The 25,809-nt window shown below is 35.9% G+C and overlaps 1 protein-coding gene across 1 annotated transcript; it reads left to right on the forward strand.

Moving 5' to 3' along the window:
* Positions 1 to 24,398, forward strand: Smp_007710 (hypothetical protein; the record flags this gene model as incomplete). Its single annotated transcript, XM_018800126.1, has 7 exons — positions 1 to 52; positions 4,348 to 4,395; positions 8,198 to 8,417; positions 13,100 to 13,231; positions 13,514 to 13,758; positions 18,111 to 18,530; positions 24,277 to 24,398. The coding sequence occupies 7 exons, from the start codon at positions 1 to 3 to the stop codon at positions 24,396 to 24,398; spliced, it is 1,239 nt and encodes a 412-aa protein (XP_018653971.1).
* Positions 24,399 to 25,809: the final 1,411 nt, after the last annotated feature.

Consider the following 25,809-nt stretch of genomic DNA (forward strand, 5'->3'; position numbering starts at 1 on the left):
ATGCACCAAGAGTTTCGTTTGCGTGACTTAAAAGGATTCAGACCAACTGGAGGTGAGACATTTGTATAGTCCATTCGTTATTGCTGTCTTGGTAAATTTTATTCCGCTTGAGTCCAGATCTGTGTTTCATTACCTAAGTTGTTCCTGACACATCTATGTTTGTTTGGCAATGTTGACATTGTTCGAGCGATTCGTCTGTGAACTAGTTCTTACAGTGCTTAAGCGGATATTGGCATTTACTTACGTTTTATTTTAAATATTGTCTGAGAATATAAATTGATAGGTGGGCTTTGTAGCTCTGTCATTTTTTATACCAAATAAAAGCTTGAGCTTGTTAATTTAATATCCTCTTGGGACATTGCATACTAATAGAGAAAGACAGCACATCCTACGCTTTATTAAATTAAACATAATAATCAAATCTCACCAAGTGATTTCGTTTGTTGATATTTATCTTGTTCGCTGGAATCTCTTTAGTCCCTTAAGTAGCGGAGTTCAATTGCTCTCGACTAGACTAGTAAATTTGCATTGTAACGGTCAATTACAATTATTCTGGACAGCAATCGTCCGTAGCTATTTGGCGTTTCGATCGCACCTATGTATGCAAGTGTCCTATTGTCCGTCTAAAAATTCTTGATGATTCACTGTTATCCAACATAGGCACTTATGTCAACGAGGAATCTGATGTGTTGTAGTTGGTTCTACAAATTAAAGAGGAATGGAAATTTTTAAGAGTATAACTGGTGCCAAAATAGTGGGACTAAGTTAGAAAGCAAGTCTGATTTTGTGTTTCAAAGCCGTATATTCGATCTGATTCGTTAAAGCACAACTCTGGCAAGACGCACTGAAGTTTTCATAGTTTGCTTATAAAGGGTTTCCTACCAAGCATACTATAATGTTCGTTGTGGTAAATAGTCATCTTGGAATACTCCTTGTTCGGATAGTTTGTTATCTGCTACTCAGTTGTTTTGTGGACTTTGATAAAAACTCACCAGGTATGCTTGTTCAGTTCTGGTATTAATTAATACTCCTTACCCCAAAATTTCATTTGTCTATTTTGAACTATATTTTGTTTGAATTTCGTACTTTTTTGCAATCGCATTTCTGGTTGTAAGTTTCCTGTTTCTCAGCTGATGCGAAGAGTGGAGATTGAGACTAATGGACATCTGTCCCAGACTGTACGTTGTTTTTAACCTATTGGCTTACTTTTTAAGATAGATCTAAACAAACAACCAAAATACTGCTCTGTATCTCCTATAAATCAACAGTATTTCACATAGTATTGTTGCTAGTGTCAAAAAAAATCAACAGTGTAATCTAAAAATACCCACCTCCATGTTGGCATTTGTGCTCGTAGACCAGGTAGTCTGAGTACTGCTCTCTCCCCTCTCGATTGGCGATGTTGACTGGAATAGAAGTGTACTGGTAAAAACCCTGGGAGCCAAGTACTTCACTGGGGTCATTGGCTGTTGGACTAAACCTTGTTAGTAGTTGCAGATAACTTGAGTAAGGTTTGAGCTATCAGACGTTAACATGACTCAAAAGTGACCACAATGGATTAAATGCACTCACTTTATCTTCTACTGTCTTGAGTTTTAACCGTATTCCATAGTTTCTATCCTTCGAAGTCATCTCTTCGAACCGTATTCTTCTATATTCAGTCTTTCACTACTAGTATTTCAGCTCAGCTATTCATATTTAGTAATTTCGCTCTGTGGTGATGTGATATGGCAACATGGGTTACCATACATTTGTCCCTAACTGTAGGTTGACTCAGTGGGTTGTTTGTTTATTTACTCAAATCATATCCAAGATACTGATTGACGTATTCACTTTTGGACCACATTTAAGTGTAGGGCTGGTGACTATGCGGTTGCATAAACCGAAGTATTTGATACGGGAGCTCGAATTCTCGACTTGATGGTTGTGAGTTGAACGCCTTAGCCTCCTAGCCATCGCTTCAGTTACTGTTCAATACTTAACTGTTAATGGCGTGTTGGCTATATGTGGCTTAATACACAACTTTGTGATTATTTTTTTAATTGGTCTGTTATATATCGTAGTAAAAGGTTAGTTTATTAGCATAGTGAATCATCCTCAATGATAGTTTTGATAAGCTGTACTTTTTAAATAAATGTAGATCCATTTGTGTAGAGAAACGTGAGTTTCTAAACGATAGTCCTTAATATAATGAAGGTTTATGAACAATCCCAAATAATAATAATAATCCACACTGTTCTCTCTAATATTCACTTTCATCTTATGACTTTCTTTAAGTACAAAAAATGTTATCTTGATGAAACACTGAGCTTGCCACTTTAAACAAGATGGTGATAAGTCTAAGCTTCGCATTACGGAATTTTAGTATTCAAAATTACTCAGCTTAACACTTCGTCAGGTAATATCTTTTCATTGCCCCCAAATGCCCTGGTACGGCCGAGAGTGGGGAGAGCCCACTCTCCCTCTCGAAATGCTCTCACATGGCCACGCGAATATATAGCCTCTGTCAGGGAAGTCCTACTCACTGCCTTCTCGTGGCGGGGGTGTTGTTCACAAAAGTGAGAGGACGAAAAGCGAATGTCCGGCGCTTTAACCGGGTTGGTGGATGTGGAGGATCCACCTAGGGGAGTTGGAAAACCCTGATTCCAAACCAATGGTGCACATGGGCTCCAGTATCCTGAAGGAACGAATGGCGTATGAACCAACTGTTGGTCACCGGCTACCATGGGACTGCATCTCCTTACGATGCTCCACTGCCTTGTGGATCAGACCTTTAGGTCAAAGGCTCCGGGTGTGGCCCCCTAAGAAAACCACCTGCTTCAGTCTGGGCACCTGGTCAGTATCACAGCCCTCACACAAATCGAATGAGATTTGTGAGGCGCATATTTATCTGGTGCTTCCTTGTACCAATGTTTATGTGTTTAAATAAAATAAAATGAAAATTTTTTTCATATATACGACTTCTCCAGTGTCAGAAATCTAGTTCGATATTTTTAAAGGTATTTTAGCCTATCCATATCCACAGTAAAACTAATAATCTCAAACCTATTTTCTGTTATGTATTTGTTATTATCAATCAAGTAAATATCAATGTCAGCCAAGTATAAACCTGTGTACTGTATTTAAAGCCACATTTTTTTTATCACAGGATTAATCATGATACTGAATAGAATAAGTTGAGCATTGGGTAGATTGTTATAAGTAAATAATATATTTGTAATATCCCAATGAGTAGAAAAATTAGATTTTCTGACGTTTAGCGACTCAGTGTAAGCCACTTCTTTTTATTTATTCTCTGAAGAAGTGGCTTACACTGAGTCACGAATCGTCAGAAAATCTAATTTTGCTACAAATATATTATTTATTTGTGTGACTCATTAGTTGAAATTTGAGTGTTTTAACTACTACTTACTTACTTACACCTGTTACTCCCAATGGAGCTTTGGCCGCCGACCAGCATTCTCCAACCCACTCTGTCCTGGTCCTTCCTTTCTAGTTCTATCCAATTTTCGTTCATTCTTCTCATGTCTGTCTCCATTTCTCGGTGTAATGTGTTCTTTGGTCTTCCTCTTTTCCTTTGACCTTCAGGATTCCATATGAGGGCTTGTTTCATGACGCAGTTGGGTGCTTTCCTCAATATGTGTCCTATCCACTTCCAGCACTTCTTCCTGATTTCTTCCTCTGTTGAAATCTGGTTGGTTCTCTCCCGCAGTAGGTTGTTGTTGATAGTGTCTGGCCAACAGATCCGAAGTATTTTGCGTAGATAACTGTTGATAAACACTTGTATCTTCTGGATGATGGTTTTCGTAGTTCTCCAACTTTCCGCTCCATACAATAGAACTGTCTTGACATTTGTATTGGAAATTATGATCTTAGTGTTGGTTGACTATTGTTTTGAGTTCCAGATGTCCTTCAATTGTACATATGCTGCTCTTGCTTTGCTGATCCGCGCCTTCGCATCTGCATCAGATCCACCGTGTTTGTCAATGATGTTGCCCAAGTTTTAACTACTAGGACACCTTTAAATTTGGATCCATATTCTCCATTATGACACGTAGATAATTAACTTTTAGAAATACTGTTTAGAAACAGCGCCGACGATCGGAAAAATAAAAATACATTTTATGCAGAAATAAAAGAACAAGCATATGGATTGATATAAAAGGTATGTGCTCACATAAATGTAACTAGGGTTTGGAAGCATGGGGTTTGAGAACGGGTTAATATCTTCCATTACTGATAAGTACTCGCAAAATGCAATGAACTAACTTCATCCTATTACATTAAATGCCCCACTGAACTAAACTTTTTAAAATAAATAAACCATTTTGTTTTTTCTTATTTCAGCTTCACTTCGATATAGCGTGACGTTCTTGCAAATTGATTTGAAGAAAGGTATATCCATCTTTAAAACAGTTAATCCGTTCGATAAATTTGTATAGTGTAACAAGATGATAAATATTATCAGAACTATGTGATATACCAGCGGTGTGATCATATTGTTCGGAATGTATTGCTCTAATATATATCACATAGTTCTGGTAGTGTTCTCATCCATTTTTATTATTAGTGATCTGTCCGACCGATCCATTTGTGAGCTATGCTAATATTTTGCAACTCCGACTTCAATATAGTGAACGAATCCATATCCACAGTATTCTTCTATTCTCTTCTCTTACTCACCAGCGAAAGTAAGAAGAATAGTTTAGTAGTGGGAGTTCCGTTAATGATGAACACAGTATGATTGAAAATATACTCAAGCTAATCGATTATATATCAGTCACAATGATTAGGATTTATAAGCTAAGTATTTGTCACTAAACACAAATCATACAAAAAATGTATTGGAAGTCTATAAGCGGAGTTCGCACTGAATTTAATGTGACAAATTCATCTTAATCGATAATGATTTTTTTCCTCATAAGCTGTATATTAGGATTGCTTGAAGATTGTTTTTGTTTGTGATAGGTACATTTGTTAGCCATTTATCTATTCTGCCAATATACTAGGAATCTTATTCACAATCATATGATAATATTCGTTTTTATTTCTTTTATACTACGTCCCTTATGTGTTCTCCTTTATTCTCATTTCGCGTATTTTATTTTTCAACTTATACAGCAGCTCGCCTATGGTGGAAACCCTATCCTATCTAAACGATTTCGAGTCGCTGACTGGTCGAAAGTTGAGTGCTATCACTGACTAAGAATACTGAAACAGCCTTTCTGAAATCACGTATACCGTTCAAAATGATCTCCTTCAACGTTCGCACACTAATGCAGGTCGGAAAACAGGGTTGGCTTTGTATTTAGGAAGTCTCAACATCGGTGTCTGTTGTCTGGGACCCGTATTCAAGACTAGTGAAGTTCTACAAATCCACTCTTAACCTGTCGCTTCGAAAAGCTAGTTTCACGTGCGTTTATCTGGGGACACTGTGGCATCTCCGTCTGGTTTTTCTGGCGTTGGTGTCTCATTAAGCGCTAGATCTGAGGTAGCATTGACCGATTGGATCCCCATTAACACTCGGTTATGTTCTGTTAGATTACGAAGTTCTGCCAAAATGAGGAGAAATCGGTGTGAGAAACGATGTCTTTTCGTCATCGCGTACGCTCCGACAGATTGCAGCCCGTATGCGATCAGGGATGAGTTTTACCACCAATTAACTGTCTTTCTATAAAACGTGCGAGTAAAGTCACTTGCGGCTTCGTGGAATGTCCCGCTTATAAGCACTGGGTTTCTTCAGGCTCCTTATAACTTATTGAAGCCTGTCAGTCTACTCCGGGTGACCATGAGTTTGACCACAAATGACGACTGTTACGCAATGAAATTCGCCAAAGTGGAAGTCCACAAGGAACTCCAACTATTAAGGCGCTACAAATCACCAAGCCCTGATGACTTACTTTCGACCCTTTTAAAGATGGTGACTTTCTGGTTAAGGAACTCACTGGCGATTAGAAAGTGTTCCAGTGTCGTCGGATGAGTCGATAGTTGTCCCCATCTTTAAAAAGGGTTCACGTCGTTTCTGGAACAACTATCAGGGAATAAGTCTACTTCCGATCGAGTCCAAACTATCAGCTTCCGTCAAACTTCGTAGACTGTTCAAAACCCGAGAAAGATTGGCTCTCGAGGAGCAGGCTGGTTTTCGTTCTGGTCGAGGGTATATTGACCACATCTTCACCCTCCACCATATGCTAAAACACCGTCATACGTATTACAGGCCAACAATCATAGTGTTTCTTGACACCGAGGCCGCTTTCGATTCGTTGGATAGGACTGTCCTCTGGAATTGTCTATTGAAGAAGAGTGTGCCTGAGAATTTTATCGACATCCTAAAAGCTCTATGCACAAACATCTCAGTCAGAGTGAGGGCATACAACCATCTTTCTCCCTTGTTCTATTCAAGCAGTGGGGTTAGTCAGGGTTGCCCAATCTCACCATTCCTCTCCAACTTTGCCATCGACGACATCCTGGAAACAGCTCTTATGGGTGTATATAATGACGGTGTGGATCTGTTACCCAGAGAAAGAATTTTCGACCTTTAAGTATGTGGATGATATTGTCTTACTGTGCGATAATGCTCAAGCCATGCAATCCGCAATTAATCAGTTGGCAATCAGTGTCCTCAGGTACGGTATGTGCTTTCCACCTTCGAAGTGCAAAGTACTTTTAAAAGACTGGCAGGACCCTGATCCTGTACTCGCTCTAGGAAGTGAGCAGGTAGAAGTAGTCGAAAAGTTCGTGTATCTAGGTATCTGCATGAGTGATGAAATGAATTCACGTATAGTGAAAGCCAGAGCGGCTTATGCCAATCTGGGTCATCTTTGGCGCCTTCGTGATGTTAGTCTGGCTGTAAAAGGTTGGATCTACATCGCATCGGTGAGAGCAGTTTTGCTCTATGCTTGTGAAACCTGGCCTCTCCGAGTTGAGGATGTTAGAAGACTCTTTGTGTTTGATAATCGTTGTCTCCGAAGGGTAGCTGACATCCAGTGGCAACAACATGTTAGTAATGCAGAGGTCGGGCATCGTGTGTTCGGGCTCAGAGACGATAATCCAATTGGTGTCACCATCTTGAAACACCGACTTCGGTGTCTTGAACATGTTCTACGAATTTCTCGTCGTGCATTATTTGCCGAGTCTGAGATTGGTTGGAAGAGGCGGAGAGGAGGTCAGTGTATGACATGGTGTCGTGGTATGAAAGAAAGCTGCACAGGACTGGCTTCTGTTAGTCTTTCACGACTCACTGGTTGGGGTCCTAGAGATGGAGCAACACAGTGGCTAGAGATGTTATCAGATATGGCTCAGAATAGAAGCCAGTGGCGATCCTGCTGTAACTTTATTTTACTCCATAAAAAGTGGACGTAACCTCTTTAACTGAAGAAATTCTTTTTGGTTGTATTTTTCCTAACTGAACTGCTTCTCCCATTATTATTATTATTATTATTATTATTATTGTTATTATTATTATTGACATATAATTCCCATTTAAACATTAAAATTAAAAACACGAAGTTCAGCGAAGGGATCTCTTTTCAACGAATTTATTATCAAGTTGTACAATCGTAAATATATGAAAATGTTTTGTTAAAGTACTAATTCCTTGAGGAAATGTGAACACGAATGACCAAGATGATGTAATGGAAAGATTATAGTACTAGATTACGTAATACGAGTAATAATAATAGATTTAGTGAATATAATAAGATCATTAAAATGAATAAAATGTTTTTGCTACAATAAATAAAGGTTATAGAGGTGTAAAAATAAATAAGGTGATATGATGAGTATTCATAAATAGAATAATGAGAATATAAGACATAAGTATTATTATTATTATATCAATAATAATAATTTTACTCTCACACTAGTTTCTGTTCATTGTTGTTCTTTTTATTGTACACACTTTACCTCTTTCTCTTCACAACCTCATCGTTAGTGTGGCGCATATGTATTTGGTACCCCCTTGCACCGATGTTTATGTATTCAAATAAATGAATAAATGGCTAGGGATTCGGGGAGATTGGTGCAAACACTTGTGACAAGGTTGTTCAAATGGTCTGTCTGCAGTGCTTAGCTAAACTAGTCTAAATGTCAAACCAAAGTTGTTACCTCGAACTTATTTATCATATTTTCTGATTCCTGTTGTTTGTCATCATACTTTGTGTCCCCCTTTTATATTGTTCTTTCTTTCTGTTTGCAGACACATTTTATGTTCTAAATAATTTATTAAAAGGGATTTACAATGATTTTACTAACGCTTGTCTGCGCTTTAAAGAATCAGATGTTTCATTTCAAGTGTCTGCGCAGCGCAGAATTGTTGCAAGACTTAATGTGTTAGTTCTTATATCGCAACGTGTGTTCGAGGCTGTACGTGGACTACCTCACCTAAGAACTCCGCTTCTCCGATCAGTGTACCATATGTAAGTCACAACTAATTTAGCCATGATTTCTTAAATTTTGTTCACTATATAAAAATTTCATCATTGATTACTTTGTTTGGTTACTTAGTCAGTCACAAATATGTATCTGTCCAAGTTATCGCATCTCATACAGCAAAGTGAAAAGAGAAATTAACAGGATAAAAAGCAGTGTACGAGAAGTAATATCGATGATATTGAATAGCTGGAAATAGAAAATAAAACTAGGTTTTGGACTTATAGCTCTGCGGTCTCACTATCGGATCTGTAAGACCACTACTGATTCAGCTTCTTTATCAGGTCCATTAAGAAGAAATATCTTTCTACGGTGTAGGCAACCGGGAAGTGACAACTGTCTTCATACCCGTATCAACACCCGATATCATCTCATTGACGATTAGATCCCTCCCTGACCTCTTAATAATTCTCCCATCCCCACGAATAACCCTGCTCGTATATCTTTATCACCACGCCCCGCCAATACTAATGATTCGAGCTCACAAAATGTAATTCCTTGTCTCCTCGAACCACATTCTAAACTATACTTTAGAGCTTCTAATGTTCGAACCTTGTATCAGATAGAACACTAGGCTCCTTTAGCTAGGACTCTAGAATCTCGCGCCATCGATGTATGCTACGTCTCTGAACCACGCATACAGGATTCAAGTACAGTTATTCGTTTGACCTCACCTTGTCGATATAAAGAACTGACACGATTTATCCTTCGAGTATCTGCACACCCCACTGGTATTTCCTGTGGCCTTGCTGGTGTAGGTTTAGCATTAAGTTCAAAAGCAGAACAGGCTCTGATATACTGCATCCTAATGGACAGTCGCTTGTGCGCTGTCCGATTAAACGGGACAGTAAGAACTCGAAAAGATAGAGGGACACGCCGTTGCCTTTCCGTTGTCTCTGTCTACGTTTCCACTGGCTGGAGCTCGGATAATGTTAAATATGAAGTTTATAAGAAGCTATCCAACCTCCTTTAAAAAGCCAAACGCATTGATGTAGGTGATTTTAATACCCAAGTAGGTTGACTAAACCAAACTGAAAGGCACTCAGGTGGGTCTTACGGTGTTGTGGCCTAGCGAACAGATAATGGCGACCATCTGTTGTAACTATGCTCAGATAACCGTCCATTTCTGATAAGCACCAACTTTAAACATGAGGAGAAACATCGTCTGATGTAACGACCTCTATAATCAACTTATCGATAAACTCAAATAGACCACATTACCATCAGTCATCGTTGAAGAGGCTTGAGAGGAGACTGCCAATCATTCTGGGTCAGATTTTTCAACTCGGTTCATGCTCTAGTACGAGCACGTATTTGTCTGCGTCTTATGGGACGTAGAAACGTCACAGCAAGTAAACACCTTGAGTTTAAACTTAATGATGAAAAATCCGAGAATATATTTCATGAACAACTAGAGGAGTTAGTCACCCATGAGAGTGATGTCAGTCTCCAGGTAGCTTGACATGATTTCCAAACAGCTGTGGAATCAGCAGTGATATCTACAAATAACTTGAACCAAAAGGTTAAGAAAAATCGGAGAATTTCGGCGGCGTCTGATAAACCGATAGGTGCCGGAAAATTCATCCCATCTGGCTCCGAACACGATTAGGAGCGGAGACAACTTAAAAATAGGCTCATGAGAAGCCTACGTAGTGATCGTGAGCAGTGGTAAATAGCAGAAGCAAAAGAGATGAAAGAGGCAGCAGTGATAGGTAACAGGAGACAGACAACTGTTCAGACTTATTAAGGAAACTGGCATTAAAAATCTGGCTGCTAGACTACCTTGGAAAAAGACAGGAACGTTGTTCGCTCTCAATCCAGGAGATCAGACCGATGGACAGAACACTTTAGGGAACAGTTCAACTGGCTTTCAGCCATACTTCGGTTACGCACTATCTCCAAGCAATCTAAATAACGCATTGATGTAGGTCCTCCAACCTTTAGTGAGGTTCAAAATTCTATATGCGATCTGAAGAGAGAGAGGCCAGGAAGGCCTGGAGGATTAACTCCTGAGAGTTTTAAGAATATTGGTTTAGTTTTAACAGTTAAATTAACTAAGATCTTAGATAGGATCTGTTTACTGGACGTAATCACATCTGACTGGTTTCGATCGCTGACTGTCCCAGTCAATCAGAAAGGAGGAAAATCCTCTTATGACAACCACAGAGGAATCAGTCTAATTAGTGTAGTATCTGAAGTGCTAACCTCAATAATACTTCAACTGAAAACCAGAGCTCATGAAGTACAACTCTTAGAAAGCTATGCTGGTTTTAGACCTGGACTTGGATGGATAAACCAAATATTCACCCTTCGGAAGGTTCTGGAAAATAGTCATATTTTTCTACGTCCAACAATAATTATATTCCTTGACCTTAAGGTAACATTTGACTCTGTTGATCGTGAGGCTCTTTACTACTGTCTGTCATTGAGAGTTGACCAAACAATTACACCAACCTTGTTCAGGCTCTCTCTGCTCAAGCACTACTGGTCGAGTCGAAACTTATGGGGAACTGTTATCAGAGTTGGTAACTTCAAGTGTTCATCAGGGTTGCCTGCTTTCTCCACTTTTATCTAACTTTGTCACAGACATCCCTTTAGAGTTAGCGCGCTCATTGTCAAACTTTCCAAGGGTCGATCTTCTACTAAGAGATTCACTTGTTGACCTAAAATACGCAGACGATATAGTTCCGCTTGAAGACATTGATAAAATGCAGTCTTTAGACCACTAAACAACAATGCAAGCATGTTGCTTTAGGATTGACCTGCACCCGCGCCCGAACTAATGATAGGAAGTGAAGTGGTTGGGTACATCGACCGCTTCAGTTATCTTGGGAGTCTCATTAGTCCTGATGGTCGGGTGTCTGAGGAAATCTTGGCACGAATTCAGGGAGCTCGATTGGTTTTATCCAATTTGCGCCACTAATGGAGTAGGCAATATATTCGTTTACCAACCAAAGAACCAGTTTATAATGCAGTAGTTTATTTCGTTCCACTTTATGGATGTGAAACATGGCCATTAGGAGCAGGCGATGTTCGTAGGTTACAGGTATTCGACTATGGGTGTCTATGAAGCATTGTTCGTGCATTTCGGGACTACTGAGTAAGCAACCCCTGGCTAGGGAATATGGTACTAGGTATGGATGGCGAATCGGTTGAAGGGGTAGTAAATCTTCATCAACTGATGTGATTGGGACATGTATTGCGTGAAGAAATCTAGGGGCGGCCGAATCAAAAAGTGGCATCAGTTCATGAAGTCATTGACGATAGGTATAGACTTCCTGGTTGGGGTCTGGGTGATTTATAACTAACTTTGAATTATATGGCTTAAAGTCGTTCGAATGATTGATAAAAATGAAACTTGTTATTGAATTATTTGGGCGGTCCAGCAACCTAAGTAATTATCACAATGGATGTAACTAATAGCTTGGTACAATAATCTGTACACGGATACTTAGCGTGATTTCTTTCAGTACTTTTGTTTACATTTTTACTCTATGTTTAAGCTATTTTATCCATAGTTATCTAACATTTTATAAATCTTTATCTCCAAATGATTTGTGGTTCTTATAGCTGAGTGATAAACTGATGTTTAAGTGGTCATTGATGCATTAATATTAAAGTCCAATCACCCAATATATTGACTATCTTTTTTGCTATTTTTCGTATAATCTGACTAAAGTTTACCTAACGATGTTTTTCTCTCATTTCCATATTTGTGAAATGATAAAATACCATGATATTGGTGTTGTTTTACATCAAAAACTGAATTTCGAGCTAACAGAAACTGTATGATCAATTAACTATAAGTTTATGTACGTATTTATCATTTTAGTAATTTATCACCCTGTTTCTGTCTGTTAGATTAAGTTTGATTATCATTTATTTAATTTTTTGTCAAATATTTCTCAATTCCTTGATATTATATCAACTATTTTCGTCTGAGTATCTTGATTATTGCAAGGAAATATCAAGAATACCAATGTTTTGTTTATTACTCAATAACTGTATGAAGATTATTTTTAATGTAATGATGATTGTAGAAATGGGACAAGAATAGTCTTAATAATAAAAAAAAAATAACAATGCACGTTGATAACTGCATTTCTTCATCGAATCCCTAGTGTTTCCAAATCATTTTTTAGTTGTCGTAGTGAAAAGCGGAAGTTCAATGTTGTTTGAACTGATATCAAATTTTCTTTCACCATAGACTGACGTTAAACATCGAAAGGATTGAACAACTGTTTCGGTCTAGTTGAAGACTGATCACTATTATGTATGTGCTAACTCATACTGGATTGAAAGTAACCTATACGTCCTGCTGCTAATATGAATGGTTCCATTTAGCCTCTACTTAGTCAAAATTTACTGATTTATTTGACTTCATCTCAATCCGTTTGCAATATTAGTAAAACCTCATTGAAGATCGCTGATCAGTAGCTACCTAACTTTCTTGGTGGCAATCCTTCACTTTCGATTTTTTACGCGTTTTATTGTCGCTGTTGGTAAACGTTATTCATAATTAATTTCTTATTTTCTATTATAAAGTGCTTAAATGTATTCCAAACAAGATTTAAAGTTTCATTTATATTATTCGGTTTTCCAAACTAATCATATACGTAAAGTTTAAACATTTTAATCCCTTCTTATCTAATACTAATTTTCTATTCAGTTTACGCTTACCACTTTGGCACCATAATCCTTCACTGCGATGTGCAGCTTTACGTTGCCTTCGTTATTATGTACATAGCAGCGTTGATGTTGAGCTACTCTTGGAATGTCGTCTGGATCTATTGATTGCTCGGTAAGTTTTAAATATTTCAAAATAACTCTAAGATTCATGTCTTTAATATTTATGGACGGTTGCACGCTGTTCTATTTGCACTTAATTTCCTTTTTTGACATGTCAAAGACCTAAAAGGTTTTATTCATAAGTATAAGAATCTAGTTTATCTGTGAGGTGTAATCTTAATCTTGAAGTTTTGCAAAAATAAATGTGTCTATTGCTGACCAACATATTTCTATATGCACATATTAAATATCAGATAAAATGTCAATTGTGTTTTTTTTAAAATTTTCACTGTAGATGTATGGACTTATCTTATTATCCCACAAACTTTATTTCATCAAATGGGCTGTCTGGAAATTCTTCGGCTACCTCAAGGGTTAATAGTAATCCCCGTACTAAATTCCTTGTTACATCGAATCCGCCAATCAGTTCTACATGTAATTCTTCATCTTGTCAGTTGAGTGAAGAATCATCAAATCGTCAGCTAATTAGTGATCATTATCAATCCTCTGGTGTTTTGTTAAAAGGGACAAATGCTACACGTATGTTACATTGTTTTATGTTAGTTTTGATTATTTTGTATTCTATATGGTGCTATTTGGTTATTTCATGTGATACTATACTTGAGTGTGGGGTGATAAGTAATGGTCTATGCGAAATAATGTTTCAAAAGGTTACTTACTTCTTGTGGCCCAGAACCTCATGACACATTGAAGTGATTGTCTCTTTTATTCCTTTCCAGTTTCTCTCCATGGTAGTTCCCCCTTCATTGAGATCATGAAAGGCCTGGAACTTATTGTTGAGGGCTATCTTGGATTCATTGAGTTTGCCAGTATCCCGAAGAATAGCCGTATTAAACCTTTGTGATGTTGTCCGTCCCCGGAGGGGCTATATTCAGAGTTAGGTTTCAAAACCGGAGGGTGGAAAATAGTAATGATAATAAAAAATCTAATAATAGTACACAAAACCAGCTCTTCGAACTAAAATCGGTTTCATTTATCAAAGAAGTACTTTATTGTCTATGTAGGCCATAAGAAAATGACATAGTCTTTACTAGGTTCGGGTTTGCTTCCTATCCAAGCCATTTGATTACGTAGTCTGTAAAGTCATACCCACAGGCATTTTATACCCGGATTGATGTAATCAAAAAGTTGGTGAGTTCGATATATATATATATATATATAGTCCTATTTCCAACACTACCAATAAATCTTAGATACCTATCTAGACACAAACTTCTCAGTTTGGTCAATAGTTCACTCCCGAGAACGATGAATTCAAAAACTTCTCTTAATTTTATATAGCTACCTAATGTCTTGTTGGAACATTATGGATACTGATCAAGGATCGATTAGGCGGAGTTTGAGTTGTCTGCATATAAGTGTACAGTAAGATATTGTCTGCCTACTCAAATATGAAGAACATTCAACTAACAAGTCTCCACTGTCGTTATGAACGTAACGTGTTTTTGAAGTGATTAGATCAGGCAACTTAGTTTAGCGGCACTATCTGTAGGGAGCAAAGCTGTCGAACTTTTATTTACTTTAATATTGTTTAAGTTACTTTTGTATAAAACTTTCAATGTGTCGATAAACATTTCAGTATAAAAAGCAGTTTCAGACCACAGTCATTTTCAGCTAATAAAAATCAAACCTAATTCCTAGCCTAACATCTGGTTGTTAGCTTGTCATATTATTATCAGAAGGGGTTTTGTGGAGATTTAGTATTTCCATAGTTGAAAGCGTGAGTCAATTGAAGCTAGACCACCATAGAAAAACTGGAAGCACTGGACGACCATTTCGTCCTATTATGGGACTCCTCAACAGTGCGCATCCATGATCCCGCACTCGCGAGATTCGAACACAGGACCTACCAGTCTCGCGCCAGAGCACTTAACCGATAGACCACTGAGCCAGCATCCAACGGTGTTAATGTTTAACTTCAACTGATCCACGAATTTGAGCAACCGTTCACCAATTGTCTTCAGTGAGTTGATATCTCACAACAGACGTGGTTTGAACTCCACTGGTCACTACTTCTCGCTAGAACTCCTGGATTTACCCCTCGTAGTCATATTATTATTATTATTATTATTATTATTATTATCAGAAGGGGAGTCCCATAATAGGACGAAACGGCCGTCCAGTGCTTCCATGTTTTCCATGGTGGTCTAGCTTCAATTGACTCACGCTTTCAGCTTGTCATATGTTTGTCAGTGGAGAGAGGCTATGTGAATATGGAATCCATAACCTGATTGAGACCTTATCCATTTTCTCATGAGTTATTTTTTCTATGCGTTTCACACAATCTGAGCACAAACTAAATTTAATGTAATCCACTTACAAAGTACAGATTCTTGTGATCAACTTTGGGCTTAATTTTCGATATGATAGCTTAGAATACTACTCTTCTGGAAAGTACTTAAAAATGAAACATTAGAAATAAGAGACAAGGTCAACTATATTTGATTGGTTGGATTTTGAAGGGAGTTTTATGGGTGAATGTGATCTCATTCTCAGATGTGATTATAAAGACAATATTTTGACATATCTACTGATTGGTTTATTTTCTTTTGAATAGTCTAACACACGACTCTTTAGTTATCTACCATAGCTTGATGAATATGATGTCTGTCTTAGTGCTTAAAGTACCTATCTTTCATGTTCAAACTGCTCTACCTACATCGGCTTTGGTTTACTGGATTGTAGACTTTTAGTATGTGCTACTCTTATCGACATAAGTAGTGTATGTCGTGAGTCATGAATAGAATGTCTGGCATAGAAAATCGAGAAGGAAAGAACGGAAACGGAAAGCAATTGGCATGAAAATGCAGGAACAATGAAATCTGAGACGATTGACTGATATTTGCAAAATAAACAGTCAAGTTTGAGACACTTGATTGACATTTTGCAAATTGAGTATTTACTGTATGATTCTCAGATTTTACTAAGACGTTCTGTAATATTGAGTCCAAATACATTCAATTGTCCCCAATAGTGTTCTTATTCGCTACAGTATTAGCCTCTCAAACAAACATTGTTAGTCAAAGTCAATCATAAAAATCTATACTTGGAAATGATTATTAACTTGAAAAATCAACCTTTTAAAATTCCTTCTCTACTCATGCAACAAGATGCTTAGTTGATATAATTTGTAATCTCACGTCTTTGCAATCGATGCTGTAAAGCAGATATTAAACAACCTTTATTTGTTTAGGCCGGTACAATTCTAACGATCAATGATATATGTAAAAACAAGACTAACGATGTGGAAATCTGTAAGAGTTAGTTGTATTGCGAAATGTCTAGTGATAGGAGACTTATAAGCGATTGAAATGATGTAAGTGATAATGATCATCATATTTTAGTGTAAGACCGAAGCTACAAAATATGTCAAAACAGAACACGATAGAACGAAAACGAGAATTAAAGTGAATAATATTTAAAGGAATATAGTAAAGTAGTTCAATAGGGTATCATTGTATTTGTACTAATAAAAATCAAATTGTGCCGCTAGTTGAAGTGATGAATGCACATACAGTGTTTTGTGTTGTTTTTCTTGTAAAAGTTTTGCCCAAAGCTCTACGGACAGAATTCATGGCATAAAAACCAAAAGTAATAAATTTTATTTTATATGGAAAGTATTTGTTGAAATTAAACGAGGTTGATAATAATTTATTTATATAACAGTTATTTATTATTATTTTAGTTGTCAGCTCCCGTTTATAGCTTTTTGAATTCCTTTAGATAACTGTTCAGTTGGGTGGTAAATAAAAATAAATGAATCTGTTTTTTTGCACACGCAATTAGGAATATTCTCTCTAGGTCTTAGCACAGTAGAAGTAATGTGATATATGTACGTCTTCTAATAATCTATCAAACTAGTTGAGAAATTAAACGATCTAGAGTCGTTCATTGACTTAGAAAATACACTATAGTTTATCCAAGTAGCATGTTGTCTTCTTGATACTATCAATCAACCACAATTTTGACAATCTCAGCACAGATTTTGAAAGTTTGATTGACTTTTGGGAACTTTCATCGTCTGTGGCTTAAGGAAGATACCTGTCTATTAACTAAAGCGGTTGCATATTGCTCAGCAGTTTACTCTGTATTCCTTTATGGTCACAGTTTTTTGACCATGTTTCTTCAAAGTATTGTCTGCGCTTCGTGAAACGATTAAGTAAGTAATGTTAAGATTAGACGGAGGGTACTAGAGAAAGGTGGGAAATTGTTTGATAATGTTGTAGACCTTCATCGACTGAAATGCCTAGGAAATGCGTTATTGCATGCCTAACCACCGCCTGCTTTGATGGTTGCTGATGTAGAAAGTAGGTTGGAAAAAAGCTTTGGAAAGCCAAAACAGGACGTGGCATTACTTCACAGTCTTTGATTGTTTATCTGGACCGTGTTGTTAGATGAATCCAGATTACCTGGTTGAAGTCCACGCGATAACCCTGGTCAGCTTTTGGAGATTTTGGGTAACATGGTTCAGAGTCGTTCACAAAGCATCCTCCCTACCTTTCGATCTTAAATTTTAGAGTTTTTTTCGTATGTACCTTTCCATCCTGTTTTCCTGAAGTATATTGCAAATGTTAAGTCGTTTTCTTAATCGTTGCCACTATATTATTTCAATCTCTTGCAATTCATCGTGTTAGTCCTATCTCATAGTACTAATATAGTGTAATAACTTGAGACAACGCAAATTTACAGTAGGCTCTATGTCAATAATGACTGACTGGTAATTTTCGCATCATGGTTTCTGGATTGTTGGTTTTTATTAATAGTTTGTACGCTCCCAATCAGGGAATAGGTTGTTAAACATAAATTGATGGAAATCATTTTTTTTGTTTATCATTTTTTTTGAAATACCTTTAAAAAAATCATTATGATAGGTTTCTCTCGTCCTCCTTTTTTGGATACTGGTCATCCTATAAAATCAACTATAGCGACTCGAAATTCTTCACCACCTTTTCTATCTTCTTTTGGTGAGCGCCAAATTGTACTGCGTTTGATTTACTACATCACTCGGCTTGCACCACAATTAATTCCTTCAAGTATAATTCATGCTGTTGCTGCTCCTTGTTTAGAAGTTCATCGTTATTTAGTTGCTAATTCAAATGAATCTAGTAATAAAGGAGATGCTCATGCAGCATCAGGTGTGGGAGTTCCTGCAGTTGTATCACGCCATATACCTCGAAATCGTCATCATCGTATTGGAGATTTCGGAGAAGCAAAAGTTAAAATAAGCGGTTTCAATGATTCGGAGCTAGATACAACTATTCGGGGTTGTTTACTAATTCTTGCTGAATTAGGTGAGCGTTTTGATTTGGTTGTTTATACCTCCTAAAGTAAGAAAACAATTATTGCTTATTTTTGTTTTACCGTGTTTCAAATAATTTACATCTCAATTTCATGGACATTCTTCTCTTACCAAGGTTTTATTTCCATCAATCAGTATTCAGTAAATTTGCACTCTACTATAAGTCTCAACTCTGAATAAATCAATCTAGAAATTAGTGAGTCGTGTCTTCAATTTATTCACTAAAAATCATTGATGATTGAAAGGATAGTAACCTGTTCGATCAAACATTTCCTCTTTGAATTACGAAGTCCTGATATCTGTTAGCTTTTTCAACGCGTTTGATGTTTACTCGTTAAGCTTTTGTATTATCCCGTTTGTTGATTATTATAATTAGACTCTGATCAGTTTTCGTTGCTATAATTATACCCCAAAAGGATTGCCCGTATACTGTCATTAGTTGTACCGGGACATATTTGTATTAAATAAAATTTACAAAAATATTTTCTCGTCACACGTTTTAGTATGGTTGGATTGTAGTTGATGCTGTGGTTTTTTGATAAACAAGAAAGGCGTCAAATAATAAGTCTAGTAAATCTATTATACCATTTTTTTTTACTTATGCAAATTAATATTCACACTAATTTCATCAGTAGTCGCATGCGTACTGACATAATAAGAAGTGGACAGACGTAATGAAAAAATAGAGTTGTACTTAGAAATCTGGTATCCTGTCAAATCACATGTGCTGAAGCAAGGTGACTGTATTGAAATGAGGTTGTTTCAGCTCTAGCTCAGTCGATTTCTAATTTTATATCAGTGATTAGGAAGTATATCGAAAGTTTATATATATATATATCACTCTCAGCGAGTTTTTAAGCACATCTTAAACGAATAAAAATAGGCATAACTCACTTAACTATCAGATATGTACTTAATGCTTTATGAATTCCTGGTTTGTATAGGTTTGTCTCTCGAGTTCGTCACATTATTTTGTCATAAAATGATATACTTTAGGTAGTCAGTAAAGTAGATTGCACTACTTGAAGCCACCTACAACGTGTACACTCAAAACATTCGTCATATGTAGTGCACTTTGACAATTAAGTTACTATTCTGAGCTGGATTTTGGGATTTTTTATAACCAACTTCTAATTTCTAAAACGATCTGATTGTTGATCGACAGTTTAAACCGTGTGGCCACATCGCAACAACACACCAGACCTAATTATTAACACAACTCACTAAAAGTGAACCGAGATTGTAATAAACTACATTTGATCAGCTAACAAGGCTTTTTAAAAAAATTATACAGTTATGTATTGAATATTATAACACAATAAATATTAGCAAGTGTCATCTAAGACAAAAGTGGCTTTAAAACAGTGACTCTGCCTTGTCTATCGGTTAGCCGTCAGTGAAATAAAGACTTGACTATCAGACCTAATTCTTGACTGTTTACTCATAGCGTTGTAGTAGTTAGCAGCATTTTCTAATTTTTGACTAATGATAAGAAGGATATCACTTTTTAATGACGGGTTTAATTTCTATCCACAATAGTTTCATAGAGTGTTGTTGCTATCTAGCTCTGAAAACTGAAGTGGTTAAGCCGAATTAGTGGTCCGGTATCAAGTGCTTCAACTATGCAATTCATCTCTTTAAATATTCTTCTTATTTGTATCGCCTTTAGTTAATGTGATAGAGTGGTGACTCAATAGTTAAAATGTTCAACTTTCATCTACCTAATCACGGGCTCAAACCCTACTGCATGTATTTCGGTTTAAACAATCGGGTAATACCACTAATACATCATACTTAGAGTGTAGCGGAACTCTAAATACACTAATCTGTACCTGACAAATGAATGAATTAAATTTCATATGACCATTCTAATTTCACAGAGAACAGGAAAATATCCTTTTTTTCTTGAATATATTTCATTTGCAAATAATTGTTGTTGTTTTTTCTTTCTCTAGTTATTTTGGCTTTAGAACGTTTAATTTTACGCACAAATCCTTCAGTTGTTAATCATTCAAAAATTAAATTATCTTATTCCAATTATTACTATTATTATTATTGTCATTACTATTACCACTACTACTATTATCATCATCATGATGTCGATCATACCAACAATCATCATCGACAGTTTTATAATAATAATAATAGTAATGATAATAACAAGTCGAACGTTTCAATGGATAATGGAATAGGAAAAAAATTATTATTATTGTTTCCATTAATTGGACAAATTATAATTCAAGCTTTAATGACTACATTCGTGTGCAATAATAGTACAATGCATACGTATCACTCGTCACGCATACACGAAGCTGTTATTCTATCGCTGATTGCAGTTCTTAATCGCTCAGAGTATGCACAACTTTTACCTAATAGTCTTATTTCGGTAAGACATACCTTGCTTATATATATATATATATATATATATATATATATACCAATATAAACTGGCAAGTTATACAAATCTCACTCGATCAGTTAGAAGACAATATTTGTAAACACGGCCTGTGACTTGTACCTTTTAGAGGAAAAGTACTTCTGCAAAGCTGGTAGAAGCTTGAGCCTTTAGTTATTGTCTGCTATGAGCTTTTCTAAGTAGTCGGAAAGTTTTTGTATTTAGGCAGCTGTGTGTGCTGGTGTTGGCGTAGAAGTTGAGACCACTCAACGTATAATGTGAAGTAAAGCAGCTTACACCAATCAGGTTCATCTTTGGGCCTGTTGTGATGTTAGTGTGGTTTTAAAATGTCAACTTATCAACGTTTCGGTTGGAGCGATCCTGCTCTATACCTGAAAAACACTGACCTCCAAGTTGAAGATATTCGGTGACTTTGTTTCCCATCATCGTTGTCACTAAAAGATAGCTAACATCCAGAAGTTATATCATGTTACCAATACGGAGGTTTAACAATGTGTATTCGGGTGCAGTGAAGATAACTCACTTGGTGTTAACATCTTGAAACACTGGCTTCTGTGGCTTGAATATATATTGCGAATATCACCCTAGCGAATTCTACATTGTTCATTATTTTCCGACTCTGGGACTGGTTGGAAAAGGAGGATAAGCAGTCAGTTCATGGCATGACGTAGTGGTATGAGGGAAAACAGTATAGGACTGGCATCTGTCGATCCTTCACGATTGTCTAGTTGAGGTCCTAGAGATAATGCAACACAGTGGGTTGAGACGTCCACAGGTATGACTCAGAATAGAGGCTGATGGAGATCTTGCTGTAGTGTTATTTAGTAGTCTTCAGAAAAAATGAAAGGAAATTCCTTACTTGAGAGTATTCTTCCTAGTCGTATTATGCTATTCATTCACTTCTTTCTGATTGTACTCCCTACTCCCCACTTCCTCTATTTCTTCATAATTAAATTTCCTTATTTGTGTGACACATGTTTATTTCGGTGCCCTATTGTATCAGTATATATCTGCATTAAAGAATTAAATGAATAAACTGGTGATTTATGCTCTAGCAAAAGAACCATTCATGATAAGAATGTCATAAACTTTTGATTTCAGTCGTTTTTCTAATATTAATGCCTATTTAACAGTAAAAATGTTCACACTATTTTGTTACAAAATAGGATTGACTGTGATGCCTCACTGTATTCATTTGGGCTTTTTTATAAATCAGTGCATTTGTGAAGTTTGGCGCACAGAGTGTTTATGTGTGTGTTGTAAAAAATTGTTGGATGTAACCTCACTGTATTGATGACCTTGTGTGAGCCTATCATTTTTTGAGATATCCCTTCCCGGATTTTCGCGTCATGTTATAGGCGCAGCGAAGCATAGCACGTTTCTAATGAAGAACTAAGTAGAAATGGTTTATATGGAGTTCCTAAAGTGCTTAAAATTGACGAAATATTTTTTTACAACCATAGTGAATGTTACGTGATCTATAAACCACATTATTTAATTACTTGATTTGAATGTATGCTTGTTCAAGAGCATTTTTGTGGATAGGAATTATTTTCTCAATATAACCCTCCTAACCCTAACTCATAACCATCTCTTGACCTCTGATACCTAACGTGATCGTCTTTTCATCTACTAAAATAGCTAAATCAACACATAAGAGTTTACCAATCATATTAAAACTATTTATCTACTGAAAGTTTATTGCTTTTTATCATTATTTGTTTCATAACCAAACATTATTTCTTGATTGGCTAATGTGTCGCTCTAGGTCGTCCTTACAATTCGGTTTCATCATGTAGTCTAATGTTAGTTACTTAAATATGATTAACCGAATTGTTCTTATTTAATCGTAATTTAATATTTCTGTTAGCCGTGTTAAATATGGTCCATAATGAAAGCGGCACACTTATTAGAGACTATGGTTATAACAGTTGATAAAATACAAATTACTAACCTTCATTGATGATTATCAATATATTTTTTTCTTCACAGTGTAGTAGAAAATAATCCTAATGAAGTTCCAACTTTTGCTCCGGATTTTTAGCCACATGTTTGAGTATGTGGGCCAGTGATAGATTACCGGTCATCCAAATCGAAGTAGGCTTAAATGTGGTTTAAATGAACTATTCAGACAGCCATATTCAACCTAGGACCTAGTTTGAGTGTATATCATTCCAAGTTGCTTCACTACACCAACAAAGCATGCTAGCATTAAAAATGTTGATAACAAAAAAATCAGAATAATAATATTAGTGTCAATGATAGTAAAAACTGTACTAGTTATGGAGAACATAATTCAGAAGTAATAAATGAATTTACAGAATAAAAGGTATGCAATAGCATTGAAATTCAAGGTCTAGAGAATGATACATCTGTCCCACTGCAACCATTTTCGCTTTATGTCACCCAGTTTCTTAAATCATTGATTAAAGTTACTCCTCCAACCCCAAATAAGAAGTCTGTACTTCAACCTGTGCCAATCTTATGTGTCAAAATAGGTGTTTGTTAAGGATATGTGGCACATGTCTCAACCTACTCAGTCGATTGTGATGTATGGCCGAGTTAGAAATGCACTGGTTGAATATCAACTCGTTTTTACCATTAAACCACTATTGTACTTCTAACTCTACTCATATCACTGAGTCATAGTATTCCATTAATTTAAAATGCATAAGTAATGAATTGGAAGTGCATTTATTAGTATTTGTATCATTGTGGTGTATAATTTTTAGACTATTACCAAACGCTTATCATTTGCTTTCTGTGCTTTCTGAAAATATTTATAATGTATTTTCACTATTCTTCTCCCATCAAAAAAATTAAATTGCAGAAATTCTTCGTTACTTTCACATCTTCACCATATTTTCTGCACCGATCAAAATTATCTTTCAACGTGTGAGTTTATTACGATAAATAAAATTATGTATTTTCTTTTAAACTGTGCCAGGGTCCAAAAAAGAAAATCAGCGATAAATTCATCTTATAGCATCAAAGTATGTCAACATTTGCATAGGATACTTTTAAGTTAGAATACTATGCGTCTCCATTCTTTATTAAATTTCAAACCTCTGTTTATTTATTATAATTATACACAATCAGTTTATTGTAGCTTTATGTTTGTATGTTTCTGTTGAGTTGACTGTGAGGATCATGTAGGTTGTGTGAGTGAAAAAAGCGTATTCTTATAGAATATTGGGTAATTAGATTATCCAAACACAGACAAATATAAATCTTAAATTTCGAGAAAATCAAAAGGTGACGGTACGATAAAAACCTTTGACTTAAATTACATCAATCAAAGACTGTTTTTATGTCTTCATAGGACACTCAGGTTGTGGAAAAGAATATGAATTCATGGATTTTCAACATGTACTAAAGTCGCTGTTTGAAACGGCGTACTTTCTGCGTCTCCTGGTTCCTATGGTAGTGGTTGACGTATTGTAACAAAATTGTTTTTCATTTGTTTAGTCGACCGATAATTGTCAAACTAAAACTCACTCTGTGCATTTCGATCTCGAAAGCCCATCAATATTTAAACCCCTATACAGTTTAACTAAATTCCCTTTCCTCTTCTGTAAACTACTACTTAAAATTATTAAAGCTTTAATCAACACTTTTTGACATGTTACATGAGGTTATTTGTGTTCTCTCTCTTTTTTCTCTGTTAATATGATTGTCACTGGATTGCGATGATAGATATCCTTCATTTCCAATCTGTGCTAGAAATAGTCTAATTCTTCTCCTTCGTTCATGGCCAGGTAAAGTTTCCATGCAATTGTCTGTGTTTATTTTCTTTATTGTTCTTTTAATGTGTGGTGATTTTAATAATATTATGGGTGTATTCATACTATATGTATTTTGGTACCGTCGATTTTGTTTTTAGAGTCAATCTTCCTTTCTGTGTCATATTGTGTGAAAAAAACATGATTCGTGATTTATTATAAACACTTAAATTATGAATCCATATTCTATCTCTCATTTTTAATCCTTAATAGACACTATTAAATATATCGTTAAAGACTATTCAAGAACTGTTCAAAACTCTGATTTTTTCAGTTATGTACCATTTTTCATAGTGTTTATTTAAAACAAATAGCTTGCTGAATCAATGCAAATTTCCATGTATAATCACTTATCTAAAACTATATATTTTATGATTCAGAGTTTGTTACATCAAAAAGGTTTTAATTGTTAAAATGAATAAATTGAATACCGATCGACATGTCGAGGGACAACTGCTCACAAGATCGAATTGTTGACGTCAATTGAATCGACGTACAAAGACAAGACAGTAGAATAGGTTCATCTTTTAACAAAATAGCACACTTATGGATAAAATATTGAATACAGGAATAAACATTGTTAGAAGTTATTTAACAAATAAATTATTAGAGGATATTTGAACTGCAGGTTCATTAAGCTAAGCATAAACCCGTTTAGATTTATCCTGTTTTGTTCTTGTCATGGTGATCGGAAAATATATATTGTTTATCAATTCTGTATACTTTCTGAATATGATTGTCAGATAGATAGGGTTCTAGTGAGTAGTGCTCTCTATACACCATAGTTGTTCTTTTAGACCTATCAATATTTCTCGTTTTAATTAACATAGGCAAATAGTAGCTTTTAAGTATTATTATTTTCTGACTATCTAATAAAATATAGTATTACTCTGAGTCTAGTGGTTTCATCGAGACTTTTTGGGAGTATATTTTTTGAATTGTGTAAACTAACTAAAGTCATTTGGAGGATCTTTTTATTTGATAACAGCTGACGGAGCCGTTTCGGCCCTAGCGTATACCACTCCTCATTAGTATATACTTAAAGCCCTACCGAAGATTGAATTTTGATTTTT

The sequence above is a fragment of the Schistosoma mansoni genome, chromosome W (genome assembly GCF_000237925.1).
Source record: "Schistosoma mansoni strain Puerto Rico chromosome W, complete genome".
Taxonomy (NCBI): domain Eukaryota; kingdom Metazoa; phylum Platyhelminthes; class Trematoda; order Strigeidida; family Schistosomatidae; genus Schistosoma; species Schistosoma mansoni.